The sequence below is a fragment of the Galeopterus variegatus genome, unplaced genomic scaffold (assembly GCF_000696425.1).
Source record: "Galeopterus variegatus unplaced genomic scaffold, G_variegatus-3.0.2 Scaffold878, whole genome shotgun sequence".
Taxonomy (NCBI): Eukaryota; Metazoa; Chordata; class Mammalia; order Dermoptera; family Cynocephalidae; genus Galeopterus; species Galeopterus variegatus.
Window position 1 is genome coordinate 302255 of NW_007726989.1, and position 24133 is coordinate 326387.

Sequence of the window (24133 nt, forward strand, 5' to 3'; positions counted from 1 at the left end):
TCCCCCTTTTTTTTTTTTTTTTTTTTTTTTTTCTTTTTGTCTTTTTTACTGACTGGTAACGGGATTGCAACCCTCGGTGTTGCACCCATACCAGGGACCGGCAACAGGATCGCAACCCTCGGTGTTGCGCCCGCACCGCGCTCAGCCAGTGAGCGGGAACTGGTCTCCACATGGGATCCGAACCCTCGGTGGGAGCGCCGCTGCGCTCCCAAGCGGCGCACTCTCCAGTGCACCACCAGGCCGGCCCCCTACCACTTCTGATAATGCTAGTATCCTGAGATAAAATAACAGTAACGATGACAATCACTTAAGAAGGGGCTGTTGTGACTCATTTTGCATGTTAACTCTTTTGTTCCTTACAACAACTCAGTGGGGTGGATACTATTGTTACCCCTGTTTTGTAGGTGAGGAAACTGAGCCACAGAGAGGTTAAGTAACTTGTCTTAGGTTTCACTGCTAGTACCTGGCAGAGTCAGGATTCATCCTCCAAGAATGTGGCTTCAGAGCTCATACTCTTGACTAAGTTGCTATCCAGCTTTTCAATTGTGTATACTTCTGGTGCTCACAAAAACTTTGTGAGGTGAGTCACATGACCACCACTTTACAGTTGAGGAAATAGACTAAAACATTAAGTAATGAGCTTAAAGTCACAAGAATAGTAAGTGACTGCGCTTAGATTCAAATTCAGGCACTCTTTTCTGAAAAGACTACATTCTTTCTACTACACTGTATTTGTCATTTCTGACTTCTTAATTAAAATTCAGAGTTCAAAGATAAAAACGGTCATCTTACGTAAAAGCTTATCACAGTCCTGAGCAAAAAGGTGCTTGATGCATGGGACTAATTTTAGTGTAAAGCATATTTTACTATGTCATAAATTATTTTAAAGTTAATGATTCATGGATGATGTGAATGTTAGCTCTGTTGAAATGAGATATTCTGTTTCTCTGGTTGGTACTGTTGTTTTACTGTATCTAATATATCCAAGTGCTCATTTTTGAACTCTTTACTCTGTTTTCCAGGTACTATGAAGCATTTCCACCACTTTCTGAGAAACCAGTTTGCCTGCAAGAAATCATGACTGTGTGGAACAAGTCTAAAATCTGTTCTTACTCTAGCTCTTCTTCATCATCCACAGCCCCACCAGCCAGCACAGATACATCCTCTCCCAAGGACTGCAATAGTGAAGGTGAAGTCATCAAGGAAAGAGGCAATGAAGTGTCCACCACTGTACACGAGAAAACTCCAAGCAAAAGTAAAAATGAGAAGGAAAACAAATTTAGTAATGGCACAATTGAAGAAAAGCCTGCTTTGTACAAAAAGCAAATCCGACATAAACCTGAAGGAAAGATTCGCCCTCGCTCATGGTCTTCTGGCTCTAGTGAAGCAGGCTCAAGTTCAAGTGGTAATCAGGGTGAATTAAAAACATCCACGAAGTATGTTAAAGTAAGACACAAAGCACGAGAAATTCGAAACAAAAAAGGGAGGAATGGGCAAAGCAGGCTTTCGCTGAAGCACGGTGAAAAGGCTGAAAGAAACATTCGTACTGGAAGTAGTAGCAGCAGCAGCAGCGGTTCTGTCAAACAGCTGTGTAAGCGGGGTAAGAGACCATTAAAAGAGATAGGGAGAAAAGATCTTGGGAGCATTGAAGGAAAAGACCTGTACATGGAGAGCAGAAATGACAGAGAATATAAAGAGGAGCCACTGTGGTACACTGAACCAATTGCTGAATATTTTGTTCCTTTGAGTAGAAAAAGTAAACTAGAGACCACATACCGAAACAGACAAGATACAAGTGATCTAACATCAGAGGCAGTGGAAGAATTGTCTGAATCAGTGCATGGTCTTTGTATCAGCAACAATATTCATAAAACATACCTCGCAGCAGGTACTTTCATTGATGGTCATTTTGTAGAAATGCCTGCAGTTATAAATGAGGATATTGACCTCACTGGGACCTCATTATGTTCTCTACCAGAGGACAATAAATACCTGGATGATATTCATCTCTCAGAATTAACACACTTCTATGAAGTGGATATTGATCAATCCATGTTGGATCCTGGTGCCTCAGAAACAATGCAAGGAGAAAGTCGGATTTTGAATATGATTCGACAGAAAAGCAAAGAGAAAACAGATTTTGAGGCAGAATGTTGCATAGTGTTAGATGGTATGGAGTTGCAAGGGGAGCGTGCAATATGGACAGATTCTACCAGCTCCGTGGGTGCTGAGGGCTTATTCCTGCAAGACCTTGGCAATCTGGCTCAGTTTTGGGAGTGCTGTTCATCCAGCTCTGGTGATGCCGACGGAGAGAGTTTTGGAGGAGATTCTCCAATTAGACTCTCTCCGATCTTAGACAGCACAATGCTTAATTCACACTTGCTTGCTGGCAATCAAGAGCTCTTTTCAGATATTAATGAAGGATCTGGTATAAACTCTTGTTTTTCAGTGTTTGAAGTGCAATGCAGTAATTCTGTTCTACCATTTTCTTTTGAAACACTCAACTTGGGAAATGAAAATACAGATTCTAGTGCTAATATGCTTGGGAAAACACAGTCTAGATTGCTAATATGGACCAAAAATAGTGCCTTTGAAGAAAATGAACACTGTTCTAATCTTTCAACAAGAACTTGTAGTCCATGGTCCCATTCAGAAGAAACACGGTCAGACAATGAGACATTAAATATTCAGTTTGAAGAATCCACACAGTTTAATGCAGAAGATGTCAATTATGTAGTTCCTAGAGTTTCGTCAAATTATGTAGATGAAGAACTTCTAGATTTTTTGCAAGATGAAACTTGCCAGCAAAACAGTAGAACTTTAGGAGAAATTCCTACCTTGGTTTTCAAAAAAAAGTCTAAACTAGAATCTGTCTGTGGTATTCAGCTAGAACAAAAAACAGAAAACAAAAACTTTGAAACTACACAAGTATGTAGTGAAAGCAGTCCACATGGAGATGGCTACAGCTCAGGGGTTATTAAAGACATTTGGACAAAGATGGCAGATAGGAATTCTGTGGCTACAGTAGAAATAGAAAGAATTGATAATGAGTTGTTTTCAACAGATGTAAATAACTACTGCTGCTGTTTGGATGCGGAAGCTAAAATGGAGACCCTTCAGGACCCTAATAAGGCTGTGCAGAGATCAGAATATCATCTATGGGAGGGACAGAAAGAGAACCTGGAGAAAAGAGCATTTGTTTGTAGTGAGCTATCAAAGGTGGATGGTGGTGATTATACTACACCCTCTAAACCTTGGGGTGTAGCCCAAGAGAAGGAGAACTCATTCATTCTTGGAGGAGTTTATGGAGAACTCAAAACCTTTAATAGTGATGGAGAATGGGCAGTTGTACCGCCTAGTCACACAAAAGGAAGTTTGTTACAGTGTGCAGCCTCTGATGTAGTGACAATAGCTGGTACAGATGTCTTTATGACCTCAGGAAACAGTTTTGCTCCTGGTCACAGGCAGTTATGGAAACCATTCATGTCATTTGAACAGAATGATCAGCCGAAGAGTGGGGAAAATGGATTAAATAAGGGATTTTCTTTTATCTTCCATGAAGACTTACTAGGAGCTTGTGGTAACTTTCAAGTTGAAGATCCTGGACTTGAATATTCATTCTCTTCCTTTGACTTAAGTAATCCATTTTCACAAGTTCTTCACGTAGAATGTTCATTTGAACCTGAGGGGATTGCATCTTTCAGCCCCAGTTTTAAACCGAAATCAATCCTCTGCTCGGATTCTGACAGTGAAGTTTTTCACCCCAGGATATGTGGCGTTGACAGAACACAATACAGGGCTATTCGGATCTCTCCTAGGACTCACTTTCGCCCAATTTCTGCATCTGAACTGTCCCCAGGAGGAGGAAGCGAGTCGGAATTTGAATCTGAGAAGGATGAAGTAAGTATTCCCATTCCTTCTCAAGTTGATGTATTTGACGATCCACAGGCAGATCTCAAACCTCTGGAAGAAGATGCAGAGAAAGAAGGCCATTATTATGGAAAATCAGAGCTCGAGTCTGGAAAATTTCTTCCCAGGTTAAAAAAGTCTGGAATGGAAAAGAGTGCTCAGACATCACTGGATTCCCAAGAGGAATCAACTGGGATTCTGCCAGTAGGAAAACAAAATCAGTGTTTGGAATGTAGCATGAATGAATCTCTGGAAATAGATTTAGAAAGCTCAGAAGCAAATTGTAAAATAATGGCACAATGTGAGGAAGAAATTAATAATTTTTGCAGTTGCAAAGCAGGCTGTCAGTTCCCTGCTTATGAAGATAATCCAGTTTCTTCTGGACAGCTGGAAGAGGTATGTGTCTCTGTGTTGGTATTTGTTTTACATTTAAGGACTTAAAATAGACTTGATATTTATAAGTTTGAACTAGACAGTAGACTTTCTGCAGATAAAAGGCATTTTTGAATAAATCACAGGATGCAAGATTCTTGTGTGTTGTTTTAAAATATGTGTACTTTGCTTAAAGCAAAAACCTATATAAACATTCCAGCTTTCAAAGTTGAATCATGAAGTGGCTACTAGTAAAGAATTTCTTTTAGTAGCAAGCCCTTCTGTCTCTTAGACATTCATTAGTTTATTAAAACTTGTGTTTTACATGTAAAATAAATATATCTGTATGAGGTTTTCTAAAATACATTGTGGTACATGTAAAAATTAATTCACAATCCAAATGCAGCAAGAAAGCTTATACAGAACCTGTATAGGTACCTTGCTTTATATTCATACAAAATACATATTCCTGAAGCTATGTGAGTTATATATAAAGTCTATCAAATGAAGTTAATATTAATAGTTTTGTTTATGGGAGTAATTGTACTCCTTGACTATATTCCTAAGAAGTGGTTTGAGGTTAAATTGATCGTACAAGAAATAACACTTAAGGCAAAAGCCTGTTTCACAAAAAAAAAAGGCATAGTGATCTGCCCATTTTTCACCTATTATTTGAGGTAGCAGCGCCTGACCTTTCTCCAGAAACAGCTTTTTAAGAGTCATGCCACCTGTAGCTGGAGAGCAGATGAGTGTTGCCCTTCCTCCTGTCTGTCCTGCATACCCCATCCCCTTTCCACATCCAAATCCAACCCATATCATGGTCTCCTTAGAATCCACCTCCCTGGCACTCTTCCTAATTCCTCTTCTCTCCCCTACTTCACCCCCACCCTGCATCAGAATTAATTTCTCCCTTCTCTTAAGCACTTTGTCTCTTTATTGCATTTTCCATTTTTCATGAGTAATTTAGGTACTAGATTATAAATTCCTCATGACTATGGATCATGCCTTGCTCATTTGTGGAATCGGAGTGCCCAGGTGTGGAGCTGCTTGCCTGCAGTTATAGGAAGCCCCCACATGACTCGAGAGTTACTGCTGTAAATAGCTGGCTTAGAGATCTGTAGAGGGATGAGTTTAATCCCAATGAAATCTGAACCGCTAAGGAAAAAACCAGTGATGTTGTTAGCTTTTTTATCTGTTTTGTTTATTGCCCCATTTTTCATCCTTAAATATTCCTTTATGTACTTTGTATTTCACCTGATTCCAGATTAAGAAGAAAGAAAAAGAGTGAAGCAGCAAGATTCTACATCATACCTCTTTCATATTCCTTTGCTTTCTACTGTGTTAATGTATTTATGTGTTTTCAGAATTTTGGGTTTCTTGAAAGGTCCTAGCTGCCAAAAAATTTTCAGAGGACAGTTTGGGGTTTTCTCATAGTCTAGGTGTTATGAGTACCATTAGCACTGATCTCCTGGCAGTGTCACTACAGTTTAGAGCTGGGTTGGAGCTCACATCATAGATTTCTGTGAGGTACAGAGAAGTTGAGCGAGTGGCCTGAAGGGACAGTTTGGGGCCAGGCTGTGACTAGAACCTGTGTCTTTCCAGCCTGTCACATTGCCTGATCAGTCTTAGGGAACTCCTCAGACTTCTGCAGCATTTTCCTGAGTGAAGCCAATCTTTCCAGAAGGCAGTGCTGGAACCCCACTTAAAGGTCACTAGTTGCCCATCTATTTCAGAGCAAGAGGATGGAAATGATGGCCTTTCAATAGAATTGGAGTCTAGGAAAATGAAAAGCATCATAAGGTTTAGTTCCGTGCAACGAACATTGCATACCTGTTACATGCCTGTCACAAAGGCACGTGCCCTGGATGAATAAGACTTTGTCCTGCCCTTGAAGAATTCAGTCTAGTCAAGCAGACCAATTTGTAAATAGATAATTTATCTTTTTTTTTTTCCTTTTTGTCTTTTTTCGTGACCAGTAACGGGATCGCAACCCTCGGTGTCGCGCCCGCACCGCGCTCAACCAGTGAGCGGACCAGTCTCTATGTGGGATCCGAACCCTCGGCGGGAGCGCCGCCACACTCCCAAGCGCCGCACTCTACTGAGTGTGCCACCAGGCCGGCCCTAGATAATTTATCTTAACTGAAATTGAAATTCATTCATATGGCTCAAATTTAGAAGTTAGAAGAGGGTGTATACAGACACACATGCACGCACACACACAGTGAAGAGCTGCTCCCTCCCTAATAGCAGCCACTAGTATGAGTTCTGGGGTATCCTCCAAGGATATTTTCTGCATATATAAGCAAATATATGTTCAGGGCTTCTGGGAAGCAAAGTGTACTACAGGTATCTGTTTGCATGTAAATTTGTGGCAAAAGTGTTCGCCTCGTCGTTGCCTTGGTTGCCGACTTAGTGCCAAGCACTCTGAAGCACAGAAAAGAAGCAGAAGGCTTAGTCCCTGACTTCAAGGAGTTTAGAGTCCAGTTCAGGAGAGGAGGCCACTTTGCCCTGGCATATACTGTGCAGTGGAGGCCAGCAGTTCTGGAGGCCTTGGAGGCCGATGAGTAGTGTGGGAGTGGGGATCATCCTGGTGGTGTGGCACCCAGCCCATCTGACCAGATGCCCAAGAAGACCTTATGCAGTAGATTCATCTGCCACTCTTGACTGCTGAGGACTTGTAGGCTCAGAGGGGTGGGAAACCTGCTCCAGATTCCAGTGTAAGGGATGGAGCAAGGCTCTTTCCCCTTTTCTGCACCTCTCGTGAGCAAACGAAAACTTCCAACAGGCATGTCAGGGTCTATCATTTGTCTCTGTTGCACTCTGCTCTCTGCATCTACATTTCCTTTCTTCTTTCCCAAAGAACAAGGCGTATAGAAAGCATTCTTTTCTTTTTGTGACCGACATGACTGAGAACTGAGTGTGGCAAAGGTGCACTGTCCCCATAGTGAAGCTAAAAGCAGAGCACCTTTCTCTTTACCAGAAGTAGGGGTATTTACTGAATTTGAAGCTGTGGAGGCTGTTTCTTTTGCCTAATAACTCTGTCTTCTAAAGAATTATTGAGTGTTATGTCTTCTAAAAACATTTCTCATCATGCTTTTGGTATTAAGTTTATGTCTTTTTTTTCAGTTTCATTTATTCATCAAGTATTTATTATTAAGTGCTTACTATGTCAGGCACTGTTCTAGGTGCTGGGTTTAATTGACAAAGATCTCTGCATTTGTGGAGTTATATGCAACCTTGGGGGGCTAACAATAAGCCTACTGAGTTATGTGGTGTGTTAGAACAGAAGTGCTGTTGAGGAGGAGGAGGACTGGACAAGGGATGTGGTGGATTGGGACTGCTGGGAGGACTCTGCTCAATTGAGCATGGTGTCAGAGCAAGCTTCCACGTGAAGGTGCAATTTGAGGAAATACTTTTGGATTTAAGAGAGTGAGCCAAGACGATGTCAGTAGGGAGACTCAGGGGAGCAGTCCTGAGGCAGGCAGGTGTGTCTGCGCATCTGAGGGTCTGTCTTCGTTCTTTTCAGTCACAACTAAACAAGAAGTTCAGTTAATACATTAAGCAGACATTAGATGTGCGTCCTAAAAGTTGGAAACAGCTGAGTGGAAAGATGTCATAAAATGATGCATATTTGTGAAAGACTCCTAAAATTATAGCAGAAACTGGCATGCTCTTAACAGGTGGTTTCAGCGGGAGAGGAAAGGATGTGCAGTATAATCAGAGACCTCAAACCTGGTGGAAAGTTTTCTTCAGGTCAGCAGACACTGTGTGTCTGCTTTATGCCAGGCCCTGCTCCTGCAGGTGCTGAGATGAAGAGAATGTGATCTCTGCCCTTAGGAAGTACACAGTCTGGTTCCACTCATAGCGAAGTTCCTCTGGGTTCATGCTGCCCAGCACTTGCCAGCGCCCTGTCCCTCTGCCTGTTCTCCCTGACCATGATGCGCCCTCTACCTTGAACACTCTCTCCCATTCTTGCCCTTGCTCGCATTCCCAAAGCCTCAAGAAAGGATTAAAAGATAAGCAATATAATTAAACTCACACGAATAAAACTGATCATTCCACAGCCTACCTAGGGCACTTTCTTTCTGAAATAAGAACTTGTCACCTCCAAATCCCTCTCTTCAGTAGTACCTTGGGGATAATGGAGAGAATTCTGGCCAGGGGAGCCTTCCTTGCTCCCCCTGAGTGGCACTGAGTAATCTCACAGAATAGGTAAGGCCTTTCTGAAAGGTCTCATGGTACTGTAAATTGTGTGCCAGGCGCTATTAACCACCTTGAACTAACTGCAGGCTTTGCACATTGGTGGCCCATTTGCATGAAGCCTAGCCTGTGAAATCTGTTGGCCTTGGCTCTGTTTATCTAAGAGCAGTACTAATTCGTATTGTTAGGATAAGCTGCAGGAGAAAACAGTGAAGGTGAACTGACCACTGTGGTTAGACAGCACAATTCTCTCCTTCAGTTTTTTAAAAAAATAATTAATTTTTATTAAATCATAATTGATTATATGTATCTTTGGGGTTCAACGTTGACTTATGTTGATCAAATCAATATTACTAGTATGTATATTATTATAAATTCTACCTGTTCTTTATGTCCTTTCTCCAGTCTCTCCCCATCAACCTCTCCCTCCTCCTCCCACCTCTGACAACCCTATATTTCTTTTCTCCTTCTGAAAGAGTAACAGTTACTCTGTTGATTTGTTGCCTAGACGATCTGTCCAGTACTGAGAGAGGTCTGTTCAGGTCTCCCTTTATTATTGTAGAGCAGATGCTGCTTCTGTCAATCTGGAATGGGCTTTGTGGGGAGAGATATCCTCTTCTTTTCTTTGGTCTCTGCTGGTGATTCTCCTTGTGACAACACACTCAAGTGGCTGGCGGGCCATCTGCAATGGTAGTTGTGGCGTCTAGCCACTTTGGTGGCAGCCGTTGCTATTGCGGTGGCTGTGGTGGGCCACTCACATGGAGGTGGTGTTTTTGACATGCTACTTGCCTGGTTATGGGAGAAAGGGGTTGGTTCCCTGCTCCAGACCACAGGACCCTGGGTAGGCCCTGTAGCAGCGATGGTGTGCCTGGTTGCAGGAAGAGGGGTCAGTCTCCAGCTCCATCTGTTTTTACATTCTAAGTTGTTGTTGGAGAGCAGTTGGGTGGTGGGCGGGGCGGGAAGAGGAGAAGGGGGAAGGAAATGAGGTGAGAGAAGGGGGAAGGGGAGATGTGGTTGATGCCCACGGCACCCTCCTCATTCCTGCAGGGGAGACCAGGGGCCTTCTGGTGGTGGCTTGGTCATTGCTTGGCTGATTGCAGATGTCAGGGGGATGTGGCTGAAGCCTTTGGCCCCCCACCACCCTGGCTTGGGAGACAAGGGAGCTTCCAGCAGTGGTTCAGTTGTCATAACTGGGCTGATTGCAGGTGTCGGGGCGGGGTGTGGCTGAAGCTCTCAGCCCCCTACTGTGCCAGCTTGGGAGCCTGGGATGTTTCCTGCGGCAGCTCAGTGGTCATCACTGGTCTCGTTGTGGGTGTTGCAGGGGCGTGGCTGAGGCCTTCAGCCCCTCACTCCCCACTGTCCTGGTTCAGGAGCCCAGGGCACTTCTGCAGTGGCTTGGTGGTCATCGCTGGACTGGTTGTGGGTGTCGGGGAGGGGGTCATGGCTGAGGCCCCCGGCCCTCCCCCCTCCCTGGCTTGGGGGCCCAGGGGACTTCTGGTCCTTTGAGGTTTCATAGGTGTTCTTTGGTGAAGTGAGACCTTTACTAGTTAATATCAAGCTTTGTCTCTGATCTGTGGGTTTTTTGTTTCTTCTTTCAGTTCTGTGTTGGAATATTCGCTGTTCCCACTACTTAAACTCTGCACTGGAACTAATTTATTGTCCTTTGCTTACTTCTGAAATGGGGGAACTTCCTGTGGGGACAGGCACTTAAAGCCCTGTGGTTGAGCTAAATTGTTGCTTTGCTGCTGATTCCCTGGGGAAGGTTTTCTGTGTGGCTCAGGTTTTAATGGTTGACTTTGTTGGTATTTCTGGGTCTTGTGAGATTTGGTACACCTGGGTTATGTAGAAATTCTAGTCTGGGCCTGAGTCTTTTCAGCAAACTTCTCCCCTGCAGTTCTGTATTTCTGACCAGTCTACACAGAATGGTCTTGTGCTGACTGGGGAGTAGATCACCTGTCCATGCTGTGCCCCCATGTTCCCCAGGTGGGCCGTCTCCTCACCGCCTGCATTCCAAACATTTCCCATGGGATGGGCTGTGTGCTGGCCCCTTGCAATGACTCACTGGCCTCTGAGTGGCTCCTTATTTCAGGTGTCTGTGGCTCCTCACTCCTGTGTGGGTCCATGGGAACCCTGTTAGTGATCCTGCTGGCCTGAGGGCCACCAAGGCCCTCCTCTCCCCTGCCGCCTCCAAGCAACTTCATAGGAAGGGCATAGCAGCGACTTTTGCCAGCTCTTGCTGTGTGTGTTCACCAGCTCCAGCCTTGAAGCAGCCAGGATTCAAAATGATGGGAGCAATCTTTTCTTTCTCTCATTGTTGCTTCTCCTGCTTCTTGAACTCTGTAGGTCTCTCCTCCTCTTTCCCTGAGCTCTAGAGGCCCCAGTTTGGCTGTCGTTGCTTTTTAATAGTTGTAAATTGGTTGATTTGTGGGAGAGAGTGATGCTGGCCACCGTCTGTTCCGCCATCTTGACCGGAAGCTCTCCTTTGGTTTCTAATTTAGGAGTATTTCTAGAAAGTTATGTCAAGTGAAAATGAAAGTTTGAAATGTGTTTCCCACTTGGTGAAACAATAAAAAACAAATGTCATTGAATTGAACAGTTTTAGACCCATAAGATAATTTACAGTTGCAAGCATAGCAAGAACCTATTAAAGAATTGATGATCATTGTTATTAAAACAGTTTGGATTTAAAGTTGAACACATAAGGAAATGTCTTTTGAAACAGTGAAGACTGATGCAGTATTTCATGTTTCTCCACAGAGCAGACACAGAGAGCACAGCGTTAGGGGCCATGGGAGGTACAAAGATAAAAACACCAGGCCTTACTCTGGGCAGGATGTTGGCAGGCACACTGCCTCTCAGGCATCGTGAAGAAGGTGCATGCCAGGCGGTTGCCCTGACCACCATCATACCAGGACACACATGGTGCCCAAAGTGGTCCCAGCTCTTCTGACTACCACTCACAAGGACTCTCCTTGATCACTGATGACAGCTGCTGTCTTTCAACCACGGACCACATTGTGTCCAGTCTTCACTGCCCAGCCAGGTGGATGGGGTCCAGCTAGGACTTGGGAGTTCCTATAGTGAAGGATGGAGCCTCTTTTCTGGGCTGGTCGCCTTCTGCTCTGCCATGGCAACACACAGAGTGAGAGTCTCTCCTTGCAGGCCATTCTGTCATTTCATTTTGATGGCTATTTCCTGTTTTGAATTTGAATGAATTTGAATTTGTAATTTGATTTTAGTCCTCAACTTCTTTCTGGTTCTCACCTAAGCAGTTAATTTTGCTATGAGGACATTTAGGTCTGTAACTCTGCTTATAAGAATTTCCTCTATTCCATTTATTCTACTTTGCTACCTTCTGCCTGAGTATATGAGGGAGGAGGGGGCTCCTCTCTGTTCTCCCTGCAGCACCTCATGCCAGTAGAGGCTCAAGGCCTCTAGGTTATCTCTCTGCACTTGCAAAATATAGAAATTTGCCTTACTTGGGAGTACAAATATTTCCTGTTATGTTTTTGCCTTGTAAGAGTTTTCTTAAAAGTTTTGTTTCACTTCCAATGCAAGTACTTCTTAGGAAAAACTTCCTTGGTATGCTATGAACACACTAGTTTTTTTTATTCATCTTATTCAGAACAGCAGAAAAACTCACCAATTTAAAAATCCTGGGCTTATAGTCCATAGTTAATAGTGCTTGAATTTTTTCCTGTATCCTGAATATTTGTAAACTTTTTCTTTATCTGGCTTAATCTAAACAGTTTCCTGTGTTGAGCACTGATGTACAAGGGATAGATAGAAGTCAAGAAAAGCGGACATGGTGGGAAAAAGCCTTGTACTCTCCTCTTTTTCCTGCTTCAGAGTGTGAAGGTAAGGAGACCTGTATTAGTTCATTCACTTGTTTGTTCGTTCAGATTTCTAATTCATTAAGAGCAATAAATTCTTCTGCTATAAATATCAGTCCAAGAAACATTTACCGAGAGGTTTCTGTGTGGCTAACACTGTCATGCACTGTAGCCTGCTCTTCAGCTCACTGTGAGCCTGGTAGAGGTAAAGGTGTGGAGATCTGTCAGCAGTGCTGAAGGTTGATGAGGTGTGCTCCAGCCACCATCACACCATGGTGGGGGAGGAAGGGATCAGGGAGTCACTGTGGGAAGAATGGCCTGCACAAAGGCAGGAGGGTCTGTGATAAGTTAAGGGAACATGAGGCTCAGCTTGGATGGAGCTGATACCAGAAAGGCATACGGGGAAGGAGCCTGTCAGCAGGTTTGGGAGCTTGGCTCAGTTAGGTAGGGTTTAACATGCAGGATGGGAAGGTCATTAAGGCATTTCAAATTAGAGGGTGTGTGTTTAGAATATTCTAACATAGTGGAGAAGGAATTGAAAAACTAAAGGTCACCTGCTGGGGTTCTTCAGCCCTTGCAGGGGTTTAGGAGCAATAAGATAAAGGCCTGAACTAAGGCAGTAGCTGTGGGGATACATAAAAGGAAATAGCTTCAAGAGGTTTTGTAGAGGATGAGTTTGTTGATTCACTTTCTGTGAGGACTGAGCAGCAGGAGGGATTTAGGGGAGACCGGGTAGAGAAGGAGATAGGAACAGGAACTGACTTGGTGAGGAAGATGATTTTATTTGGGGGCATATTTTTTTTTTTTTTTTTTTCCTTTTTGTCTTTTTTCGTGTCCGGCAACGGATCGCAACCCTCAGTGTCGCGCCCGTACCGGACTGGGACCGGCAACGGAATCGCAACCCTCGGCGCTGCGCCCACACCTCGCTCAGCCAGTGAGCGGGAACCAGTCTGTATGTGGGATCTGAACCCTCGGCGGGAGCACCACTGCGCTCCCAAGTGGCCACTGTAGCAGTGTGCCACCGGGCCGGCCCTTGGGGGCATGTTTTGAATGAACAGTCTGTCGGCCTTTTAGGTAGACACACCCAGAAGCCATACGAAATCCTGACCTGGACTTTTGGCAGAAGTGGGGACTAAGGAGGTGCATTCTAAATGGATTAACTCAAGAAGTTGATCTGGTCCAGATTGTAGTCTTCTGGGCTCGTTTTTTTAGTGTTTACACGTTTACATGTCTGTCATGTTCCCCAGCTGATTTGGAGTTAACTTGGAGCTAGTGACTTCTCTTAATAGCCACAGTGCCTTGTATGAAACTACTTCAAAAAGTTTATGGAAAAATGGAATTGAGAGATAATACGAATCCTTCCATGAACTTTTTGTAGGACCCTCATAGACACTGGTTGCTCAGAAAGCCTCCACTGGCCTTCCTTCACAGCCTGCACCTTAGCCTATTGGATAGAGGGCCAGATTGGCTGGTTTGACTCTTTAGGAATGTTAGCTTTCCTCCGTTCTGTAGACACAGACAGCTTCCCAGAACCTTCCTCCTGACCCAGAGGTTCAGCTGGATCATCAGGAGAGTAGAGAGCTGGGTCTTCAGTTCTGGCACCTTTGTTTATTTAACATTTATTAGAAGCCTGTTGGTACTGTTGCTCTACCATTAGCTGATATCTGGGTGGCCCTTTGTTATTTGCAAGGTTCTCTTAATCTTTTCCTTTATACAACCCCCACAAGAGCCTTATGAGATGTTCCCCCTAGTTTTCAGATGAGGAAGCTAAGTCTCAAGTTCAGTAATTTGCCCCAAATCATGCAGTTGGCTGTTAAGCATAGGCTGGAATCCAGATTTTTTTTGTTGTTGTGGTCCAGAAGTTCTGCCCTCTACAGCGGCTGTCTGCACTCGGAGCTGATATACGTGTTGGGGCTGCAGGCGGACAGACTTTTTCCCTTGTGTATGTCCAGTCTGGTGAACTGGGCGAGTGTAAGATGTAGATGCAGCTAACCGGAATGCAGGCAGGAAGTCCCCAGCAGTGTGCTGCAGAGGACCACTCTGGAAGAGCCAGGAAGGAGGGAGGGAGGGATGCCACCTTGTGGCAAGAAACTAGTTCCTGGTAGTGGCACAGGTTGATTTTCACACACTAAGTTCATGCTTTGTCGGTGGGTCAAGGGCTATCTTGGCACCCTTAGTCCAGTTTTCTATGATTAGTAGGGAATCCAGTTCCAATTCTTAACTCTAGGTTCTTGGTTAGTCTCTCGGTAGGTAATGGTAAATGATTGTTAGCATGTAATGCTTTTGTTTTTATAGTGAAGTGGCATATAGTTAAACTCTCAGTGACTAAATAATGTTAACCACTCTTTTGAATGACCTTTAACTCACAACTGTGAGTTAAATCCCTGCACAGATGTCTTGGAGTGACATTGTGAAGTAGTCTTCTTTCAGCTTACAGGGGTGGGGCCCATTTAGTCTCCGGAGATGATTAGCCAAGAAAACAGGCAGTCACTTACCCACTCAGGAGAAGTGGCTGGGGACTCCTGAAGCTTCTCATGTTGCAAATGATTAATAAAAAGCACGTGCTCCTCTCAGTCAGGGTCTGACCTGGGAGCACTCAGCATCCCTGGAAAGGAGGAATGGCATTGTCCCCTTTTACATAAGGCGAGGAGACTGAGGCTCAGAAGTGGGGCAGCTTGTCCAGGTGCCCAGCTGTGGTGAGAGCCCAAGCGCTTTGCACTCTGCCCCTTGCCAGCCCTGCATGTGCTCACGTGTGCATCTGTTCTGCAGTTCCATGCCTGTCCGTGCCCAGCACTGGTCTAGGCTGTGGAAATGCAGAGGCAGACAGACTGTGTCCCTGTCCTTATGATCTGGTACCTTCTGAAAAAACAGGGCACAGACCATATGGCAGCTGGGGCTACCTGCAGGGAGAGTTACCAGGCAGAAGCAGTGGCTGGTGCAGGAGCGCATTCAGTGGTTCCACTGTGGCTGACAGAGAGGAGACTGCACAGAAGTGTCATGGGGACAAGGCCAGCCAGGCAGCAGGGAGCTAGACCTCAGAGGGCCTTGGAGACCATGTGTAACAGTGAGGCTGTTCCAAACAGCGATCTCCACAGCTCACGTCCTTGGATTTTCAGTGCTTTGAAGGCTTAGTTAATGTAAATGTCTGTATTGTTAGCCATGGAGAGCCTTGCAGGGAAGCAGTGTGGACAGCGGTCAGGGCTCGGGCTTGAGAGACAAAACTGAGTAGGAATCCAGTGCTTCTATTTCCAGCAGATGTGCTTTGAGCAGTGACTGAACCTTTCTGTGCCTCTGCTGTCTTTATTTGCAAAAGGAGGCTCAAAGTAATGAGCCTTGTCGGGTAGTGGTGAAGGGAAAAGTGTCTAGGACAGTGCCTGGCGTCAGCATAACATGAAACATGGCGGCTGTCAACATGAGCATTGTGAAGAACGTTGACAGCTGCTTAACACTGCCCTGTCTGATTCCCTGTGGCGTGATAAGGTACTTTTGTACAAACAGAACTCTTAGAACAAGAAGAGAAAGTGAAGGGGCAGGGGTGGAGATGGTTCTGCCTCCATCTGTGAGCACATCCTAGTCAAGGAAATAGTCACCTTCCCCACTATACTCCTCCACCAAGTACAAGCGGTAACCACATGGGTGGGGGGTGAGTGGGAGCTCGGTTAAAAGCAAGAAGAAGATGCCTCCGGAGAAGGGATGATGCAGGGGTTCTCCAGTTCTTAGCAGAGTACATGTGGCACCCTCCCCCACCATCCTAAAGTAGACAAGCCCCAAGCCTATGTCTGTGGTCAGCAGTATGTGTGTGCCAGGCACTGTGCTCGAAGCTCACGTGGATCCCCTCTCCTAGTTTGTACAGAAACCCATGAGGGAAAATGGTGATGTTCCCATTTTAGAGATGAGGGACTGGGACTCAAAGAGGTTAAATAGTCCCCCAAAGTTATACTGTAAGTAAACAGCGTAACCTGGAGTCGGCTGAGGCCTGCCTAATCCCAGAGCCTGGGTTGTTCTCATGAACCTAAACTAGTAACTTCTAGCATGTGAAGCCGTCAGAGAGGTCTGAAGGTTGTGAAGAGTCTGCCCTGTGGCCAGCGCAGCGGGGTGAGAGGCTGGCAGGGCCCAGATCAGCACCCCATGGCAGAGGGGTGCAGTGGTCACTGGGCACCGGCCTTGTGCTCCGTGGTTTTGGGCACAGGGTAGGCATTCATCTCATTGGACACCTTATGCTGACTACTGGTGCGGGATATGGGGCGTTACCCCCATTTTGAGGAAATAGTTACTTGGGGTGTTAAAGGACTTACACACGGTGAATGTCACAGCCATGGTTCAAATCCAGTCCTATCGATTCAAATTCAATGTGCCTCTGCCCCGGCTGCCTTTTCATGGAGTTAAGCAGGATACGAGGTTGGTCTAGATAAAGACCTGAGGTTCTCAGCCCATGTGTGTTTCAGAAAGTGCTAATGCCCAGATCCTACCCAGACTGGATCAGTCAGAATCTCTGGGGGCCTGGGCTTCAGGGCTCTCTTAGAGCTCCTTGGGTGACTTGAATATGCACCCAGGGTTGAGAACCGCTGGATTTACAGGATTTATTTGATTTCTTCTCATTCCAGTGTACATTTCTTTTCCTTCTTCCACAGACATAATAAATACATAGTAAGTTGTTGAGTGGAGGAAGAACAAACAAGATGTTGCCCCGTTTTGTCTCTCTGCTGCTGTTCCTCCTGTCTGAAATCCCTCTGTTCATTGTTATGTGAATGTGTGTGTGATGTGTCCTCTGTCTCCTCTATTCAATGTTTGTTCCCTAAGAGCACGGACCTTGCAGGTCTTTTCATCCTGTGTTCTCAGGGCCTGTCACATTATAGGTGTGAGGATGTATTTGTTGAATGAATGTCTTATGGGGGAATAACAGGAATGTATAGTTATGGGGGCCTATCTTTGAAAAAACTTGCTAAACAATCTGTTGTAAGAATTTTTAATTGGCATGGTGTTTTTCTCATACACACCTGGCTGGCTGAGCTTTTAGTGACTACTTAAAATTTCCAAATGGTTGGGAGACCTAACTGATCTAATTTTTCAGTGAAAAATGAAACAAGAATATATGTTTCATAACTGTGTCTTAATGGAATTTCCCCCTTTCCCTCTTTTCCCCTCTCCATTCACAATGATTAAGAATGTTATACAAACGCCAAGGGAGAGAATGATGTAGAAGAATATCCAGGTGCTAAAGAAATACCCAGTAACGAAGAGCGTCTGTTAGATTTTAATAGGGTAAGTGGACTGTCCTCCTCATTACTAACTTTAAAACAGCTGCCACCTCCCCTTGTCATTCTAGTCAGAAACCTGGGAGTCACTGAGTGCCGCCCTCCAACCCCCAGGAATCAGCAAGGTCTCTGGGCATTGTAGCCTTTCTCTCTGGCCCTTTTTTTAGGGCTGTGTCATCTCCAGCCTTGACTGTCACTGCTAGGGCTCCTGCAGTCTTTCCTTCACTCTGCTGCCAGAAGGGATTGCTAAGTGCAGAGCTGACCCTGTCACCCTTCCAGCCCGTTGGTGGGCACCCTTTTAATCGCTCCAAGTACACCACAAGGAAGTCCTTTCAGTGCGCTTTTCCTGCCTGTTCTGGCCTCTGCAGAATGGATGCCACCTCTTTGTGCCCTCCCTGCACCCTGTGTGGCACTCTTGTTGTAACATTTGGCTGCATCCAGTTTCTGCTTGTCCCTGACAAGCCCATGAGTGCCTTGAAGGTGGGTGCAGGGCCTGGGCCTGTTTAATCTAGTCTCTAGACCTTCCCCAATCAGGCAGGTAGGCACATGACTCTAAGAAGCTTCTTTTTCTTCCCAGTATTGATTGTCAGTTCAAGTTCTCTAAGAAATTTCTTCCAAGGCACCCTATAGTGTGGTGTCTATATCCTACTGCTCATAGACCTGTCAGACTTAACTTGTCCAGGCAGATGTTTGAGGCCTTCACCATCCGCTTTCCCCTCTCAGTGAACAATTTATATCATCCCCCACCAGCTTCTAGCCCCAAACTGAGAATCATCCTTCATTCCTCTCTTTCCTCTTCCACACGCAGTCTGTCCGCTGGTCCTGACTGTTCCCCTCTCAGCCACTTCAGTCCCTCCGTCTTCCCTCCATCTTTACCAGGACCACCTTGTTTAACTGTCCCTCTCCTGAACAGCCACCACAGTCTCTCTGTTGTCCTTCCTGCTTATGCTTGTTGTCCTTCTCCAGTTTTCTCTCCACAAAGCAAGACAGGATTGCCTCACAACTCATTTAAATGGTCCTCTCAGTGACCCGTGAGGCAGGTGCTGCTGTCATGCCCATTTTGAAAAATAGAAAATGGAGGCACATGAAGATTTAGAACCATGTGTCCGAGGTCATGGAGCCACATGTTAAGTACAGACCTGAGCTGTGAACCTCAGCAGGCTGACTCCAGGACCCACACTCCAACCATGATGTCCCTTTTGCCGTTGCACTTGGCTCAAAATCCAAACTTCCTGCCACACATAGAAGGTCCATCTGCCTCTCTGACCTCATGTCCTCTCCTCTCCCCTACTATGGCCTTTCTGTGCTCCTTCCTCTTGGGTTTTCAGCCCGGAACAGTGCTGCCATTTAGAAATGGGGTGGGGGAGCGCTGCTAGTTACTGTGGGAAGGGGCTGCCACTTACACCTACTGTTTTGGGGGCTGGAGATGCTAACCATCTGGTGTGCGTGGGGGGCGGGGGGGCAGTCCCACATAAAGAGTTTTCCCTGAAAAGCACTGGATGACAATAGGCTCCCAGGTGAGAGTCTCCTGCTGGCACCTCTGCACAGCCAGCTCCTTGGCTGAGGCTGAGCACTCCTCTCGCAAGAACTCCCTGACTGCTCCTGTCTAAGGTGCTGCCCTCACCATGGCAACACATCTGAGATTGTTTGTGGGTTTGCTGGTTGGTCTCCATTGGAGTGTGAGCCCCAGGAAGGGCGTGGCCTTTTCAGTCCTACTATTGGAGTTCTTGTGCCCAGTGCACTTCCTCACCTGCAGGAGGCGCTCAGAGACTTGTTGAAAATCAAAGAATTCTTTTTTTATATTATTATTATTATTTTATTTATTTATTTTTTGCAGCTGACTGGGTACAAACCCTTGACCTTGGTGTTACAACACTGCAGTCTAACCAACTGAGCTAACCAGCCAGCTCTAAAGAATTCTTTTCATCTTGCACTAACATAGCCAACATTCATTTTGTCCAAGTGACTGAACATGTGGAATTAGGATTTTGGATCTTTTATGGATCAGGGAGGAGAGGTTGTTTTGTTCTGAAACAATAAAACATCATGTTTTTGTAACTCTCCATGGGAAAACATCAATGATTTGTTATTTCATCTTTGTGTATAAATAAAGGGTATTTCAGCCCTTTTTTTGATCTGTTGACAATATTTTCTTTAATCTCAGGTGTCTTCTGTTTATGAAGCAAGATGTACAGGAGAGAGAAAATCTGGAGTGAAATCAAACGGCCTCCGCAGAAAGATGTATTCCAGTGCTAGCTCCGGCTCGGAAGACACAGGCTCAGAAGGGGGAGGCGAATGGGCGGACCCTAGCGAAGAGGAGCTCTTTTCTCGAACTCATCTCTAAACCTGCAAAGTAGTACAAATTATTTTTTAAAAATGATATGTGATGGGAAATTATCCTTTTGTGAGGCCTGTTAATCTAAAACAACTTAGGTTTCTTCTTCTTCAATTACCTGATGCAGATCAGTAACTGTCTTTCTCTTCTTGCTTACTTTAGAGTTGAGGACAGCTATCCTGTTGAAGATTTTTTCCCCCAAGCTGTTCAGTTCTTGACTATTTGAAATAGACTAGATTGTGTTGTCAAATCAAGAATGGGTGTGCATGTGCTTGTCCTAGACGCATCGCTGCATTGTGCACCCTAGCCGCTGTTACTCTCTTCTCACTGCAGTTGCACACATCGCCTTGGTAGCATTGCAGGGTCAACATCCACTTCTGCTATTCAGAGACATTAGCTTGGAACATTTAGGCTTTGTTCTCTAAGAACTGGGACATAAGTACCCCTGCAGTGGGTCAGAGCCTTTCTGAAGGCAAGAGGGAAGCATGGGCGACTCATCCATGGTCTTCATTCAGTCAAATCTCATGTACATTTGAAGTAGAACCACAGGGTGTGCTTTTAGAGACTTACAAAATACTGTGTTTTCTATCTTAGGATTTTCCCCCCTAAAGTATCATGGAAGATACTGTGGTTTGTGACTTTCCTGCTAACTGAAGAAGCCAAGGATTTGGGGTGTGTGATGGTACATGAGGCAAAGTGGGGTATAGATGCACACCTCCAACCTTTTCTTATATTGCAGTTACATTTACACCAAAACACCACTCAGGTTCTTTGTGGTGAGTCTTACAATACGTGGTGAGGACCTTAGTTGCAAATTATTATTTTCTGGTGACGTACATTGAATTGAAACCCCCAAAACTTGAAATTGTAAACATTTGACATGCAATAAAGTCCACCTCATCACCCCAAATAAATCTTTGGCTGCTGCAGCTAGCTGCTCTTGTGGCTGTGATGTAGTGTAGCTTCTATCTCATTTTGTGTTTGAGAGAATGTTCTGGGCAAGTTCTGTGTGTCGTGGGTTGGGCGGGTAGAGCAACAATTTTTCCACATACCTGTGTGATTGCTATACTGACTGTTGCTTCGTGTGGCTTGCTCTCCAGTTTTACAGTGAACCCCAGGAGTCAGCTAATCTTATACAAGTCATAGCTGTACATGATGATCACCTCCTCAAAGCTTCGTGACATTGTACAACAGGTGAAGCTAGCAGGAGCAATATTTGCAAAACCTAAACATTTTGAATTGTTTGTCTTTTTTAACAAACAACGAACTCATTTAAAAAAAAGAAAAAAGAAAAAAAAGAACACCTAATCTTTGAAATCACTTTAGCATGTCTTTAATATCAGGAACAGCAGAAGAGTCTAATGGACTAGACAGCTTCACCACTAATTTTGGCAGGCAATAAACACATGTATAATTTATTAGCTGGGAGCTGAATTGGCTGTGAATTATATGATTTGCTTTGAACATTTGGGTTTTGTGGCCTTTTCTTAATTGATAACAGAAAACACCATCAAAGTCTGTGGAGTAATCGAGGTTCTGTATGTCCTCTCCGTGAGTAACCTGACGTGCTCGTTGGGTTTGATCTCACCACATGTTAGGGCTTATTTTTATACAGCACATCTTTTGACACTTTAAAGTGAGTTTGTGTGTGCGTGTGTGTGCATGTGTAAGATTTTATGTTGCTGTTATTTATTTACAGATTTCAGATAAGTTTTTATGTATTTTTCTTTCTTCTGAAGCTTCCTAAAATTGATTAGCATCTGCACCGAAGTATAATTTAACAGCAAAGGCAGAAAAGGATTGGAAGTTGTAAATTCCTAACATCATTACAGTGACGATTATCCTAGAAATCGCTGCTTATGTAGCAGAGACCAAAATCAGTAGGTCTCTGACACAACCTTGAGCGCGGTTGATTCTGGACAGCTGCTGCTGAGGAGGAGAGGGCTCCAGGCAGCAGAGGTGCAGATTTCCTCAGACATGGGTGGGAGTTACAGCGCCTTACACAGGGCGATGGGCAAAGGGATTAACAAATTGTGTGTGTATTTGTTTTCATAGTTAAGTGGCTGAAGCTCAGAGGCTTTCAGCAACAGAGTTGAAAGTTTGGTAATTTTTAATTTTGTGAATGGATGATCACAAAGAAAAAGCATTTTTTAAAAAGTTGGCAAACGCTGAAACGCACTGTGGTATGAAGCGCGTTGCATATCCATAGCACTGAAGTGTCAGCTTTCATTACTGGGCTGAGACTTTTTTCCCCGTGGTTGTATTGTTCTGATTTCACGTACACCAGAGTAACTGATTTTTTGTTTTCTTGTGGAGTTAACACCAAATAAAAACTTTAAAAACCATGTTGTTGTTTTTTATTTATCATAGCAAAATTTCCCTTATAATGAACCCAGCCTCCTGTTAATTATGTGCATCAGTAGGAGATGGAAGTGCCCAGGTCACATTACTCCAAATGAAGGTCACAGAGCTCTTGTCACAGGTATCACAGAGAATGCCAGCTGCTGCTGTGCTGGAGAAGAAAGTGGGTGGGGCCTGCTGAGACCCTGCCCACCCCCAGCTCACACAAGAACTACTACTAGGGCCTTGCAAAAATCACAGCATTTTTGTCTGTAGATGGTAGACAAAGCCCAGTCTTTGTTTTCTTCTGAAAAGAAAATCTTTATATATGTTGACATGATTGATGGTCATTATTTAAAAAAAAAATCACTTTTTTTAAAGTATAAAGGAAAAGGAGAAGTCATCTGTACTTCCGTCATCCTGAGACAGTAACTAACGTTTGTGCAGACATCTGGATGTACATCTGGATATAGACGTAGAGAAGTATACATTAAAGGGTATACTGTACCTGTTCTGTAACTTCAGAAATAAGTTATACTCAGATGTCTTTTCATGTCAGTAATTACAGAGCTACGCTATTTTTATAGATAATATAAAATGTTACCTAGATTTAAGAGGTTCCTCACTGATCACCATTTAGAATGTGCCGTCTTGGGGCTGGCCAGTTAGCTCAGTTGTTTAGAGTGTGGCACTGATAAAACCAAGGTCCAGGGTCCAATCCCTGTACTGGCCTGCCACCAAAAAAACCCAACAAAACCTCTTGTTTATTTGGTATCTGGATAACATATCTGGACATCCCTAAATGTCTGTCTTACCCTTGTACATCACTCCCGATGAGAAATTCCATCCTGTGGAATGCCTTGTTACTGTCACAGTGTCACCGACACCAAGTAAAAGAAGAGGTCCTTTTGGATCTGTGAAGTTGGGCATCCTTTTTCTCACCTGTCGTGAGTTGATACTTGACTTTGGTTATTTGAGGAAAGTACTTTTTTTCACATTAGCATGTGCCTTCCATCTGGGGGCAGAGAAGTGGATTTCATATCAAGTATTTCGGTTTTATTATTCTTTATGGTTTCTGGGATGTATTGGTATGTTTTAAGATGTTTTCTCCACCTTAAGAGTATAAAAATATTCTCCCATGTTTTTCTAAACCTTATATACTTTATGTAGAGTTAACCTTTGAGGCATACATATTGTATACAAGGGTGAGGCTTAAGGATTCAGCCTTATTTTTTCCCAGATAGCTGGCCAGCCACCCCCAACACTTTTTATAAAATCCTTGACCCTACTAATTTGAAGAGACACCTGTATCAGTGCACTTTGAATGTTGAACTGGCCTGACTGCTTTTTGCTTCGTGAACTTAAGTAAGTCATTCAAGTCAGATGTTTGGAAGGGTGCCTCATGCCTGGTAAGCCCTCTTGGAGTGTTAAGCTTTTAAACTTGGCCAGCTGGTGGGCATCGTGCCAAGATTAGTCTATAATCACTGACTTGGTTTGAACTAAGTCTTCCTCAGTAGTGGCAGCAGTGCCTAGCTGCATGGTAAGATGGCATAGACCACTTTCCTGAGGACCCCTGAGGGTGTTCCTGTACCAGGACTGACCGCTAAGAGGAGAGGTGCTGTGGCCGGTGCAGAACCCTTTCCCACCCAGGTACCATGGTTCTCGGAGGTGTGCCTGATGGCCGTGTTGACTGTTGCTCCACCTTTTGCTGTAACTCTCGATGCTGTCAGCATAATTGCTTCTCACTCTTCCAACATCAGGGTGAGGTGCTAGTTAGCCTGTTAACCAGGGCTGGTCTGTGCACATTAGCCTCTGGCCTCTTTCTGTCTCCAGGGATTCTGACATCACTGCTGAGTTTAAAACAATCGGGGGTGTAAAGGCTTCTCTTT

General features: G+C 44.5%; 1 protein-coding gene across 4 annotated transcripts in view; it reads left to right on the forward strand.

The window, feature by feature from the left end:
• KIAA0232 (KIAA0232 ortholog) overlaps positions 1 to 22249 on the forward strand; it is a 52758-nt gene extending 30509 nt beyond the window's left edge. The window contains exons 5-8 of one of the 4 annotated variants that reach the window (XM_008573108.1): positions 1023 to 4305; positions 12231 to 12339; positions 17479 to 17576; positions 19734 to 22249. In XM_008573108.1, coding sequence (XP_008571330.1) covers positions 1023 to 4305; positions 12231 to 12339; positions 17479 to 17576; positions 19734 to 19913 — 3670 coding nt within the window. In that variant the 3' untranslated portion in view covers positions 19914 to 22249. Of the gene's footprint in view, positions 1 to 1022; positions 4306 to 11238; positions 11656 to 12230; positions 12340 to 17478; positions 17577 to 19733 lie in introns of those variants that run through there. The other 3 variants (XM_008573113.1, XM_008573109.1, XM_008573110.1) reach the window with 3 other exon arrangements.
• Positions 22250 to 24133: the final 1884 nt, after the last annotated feature.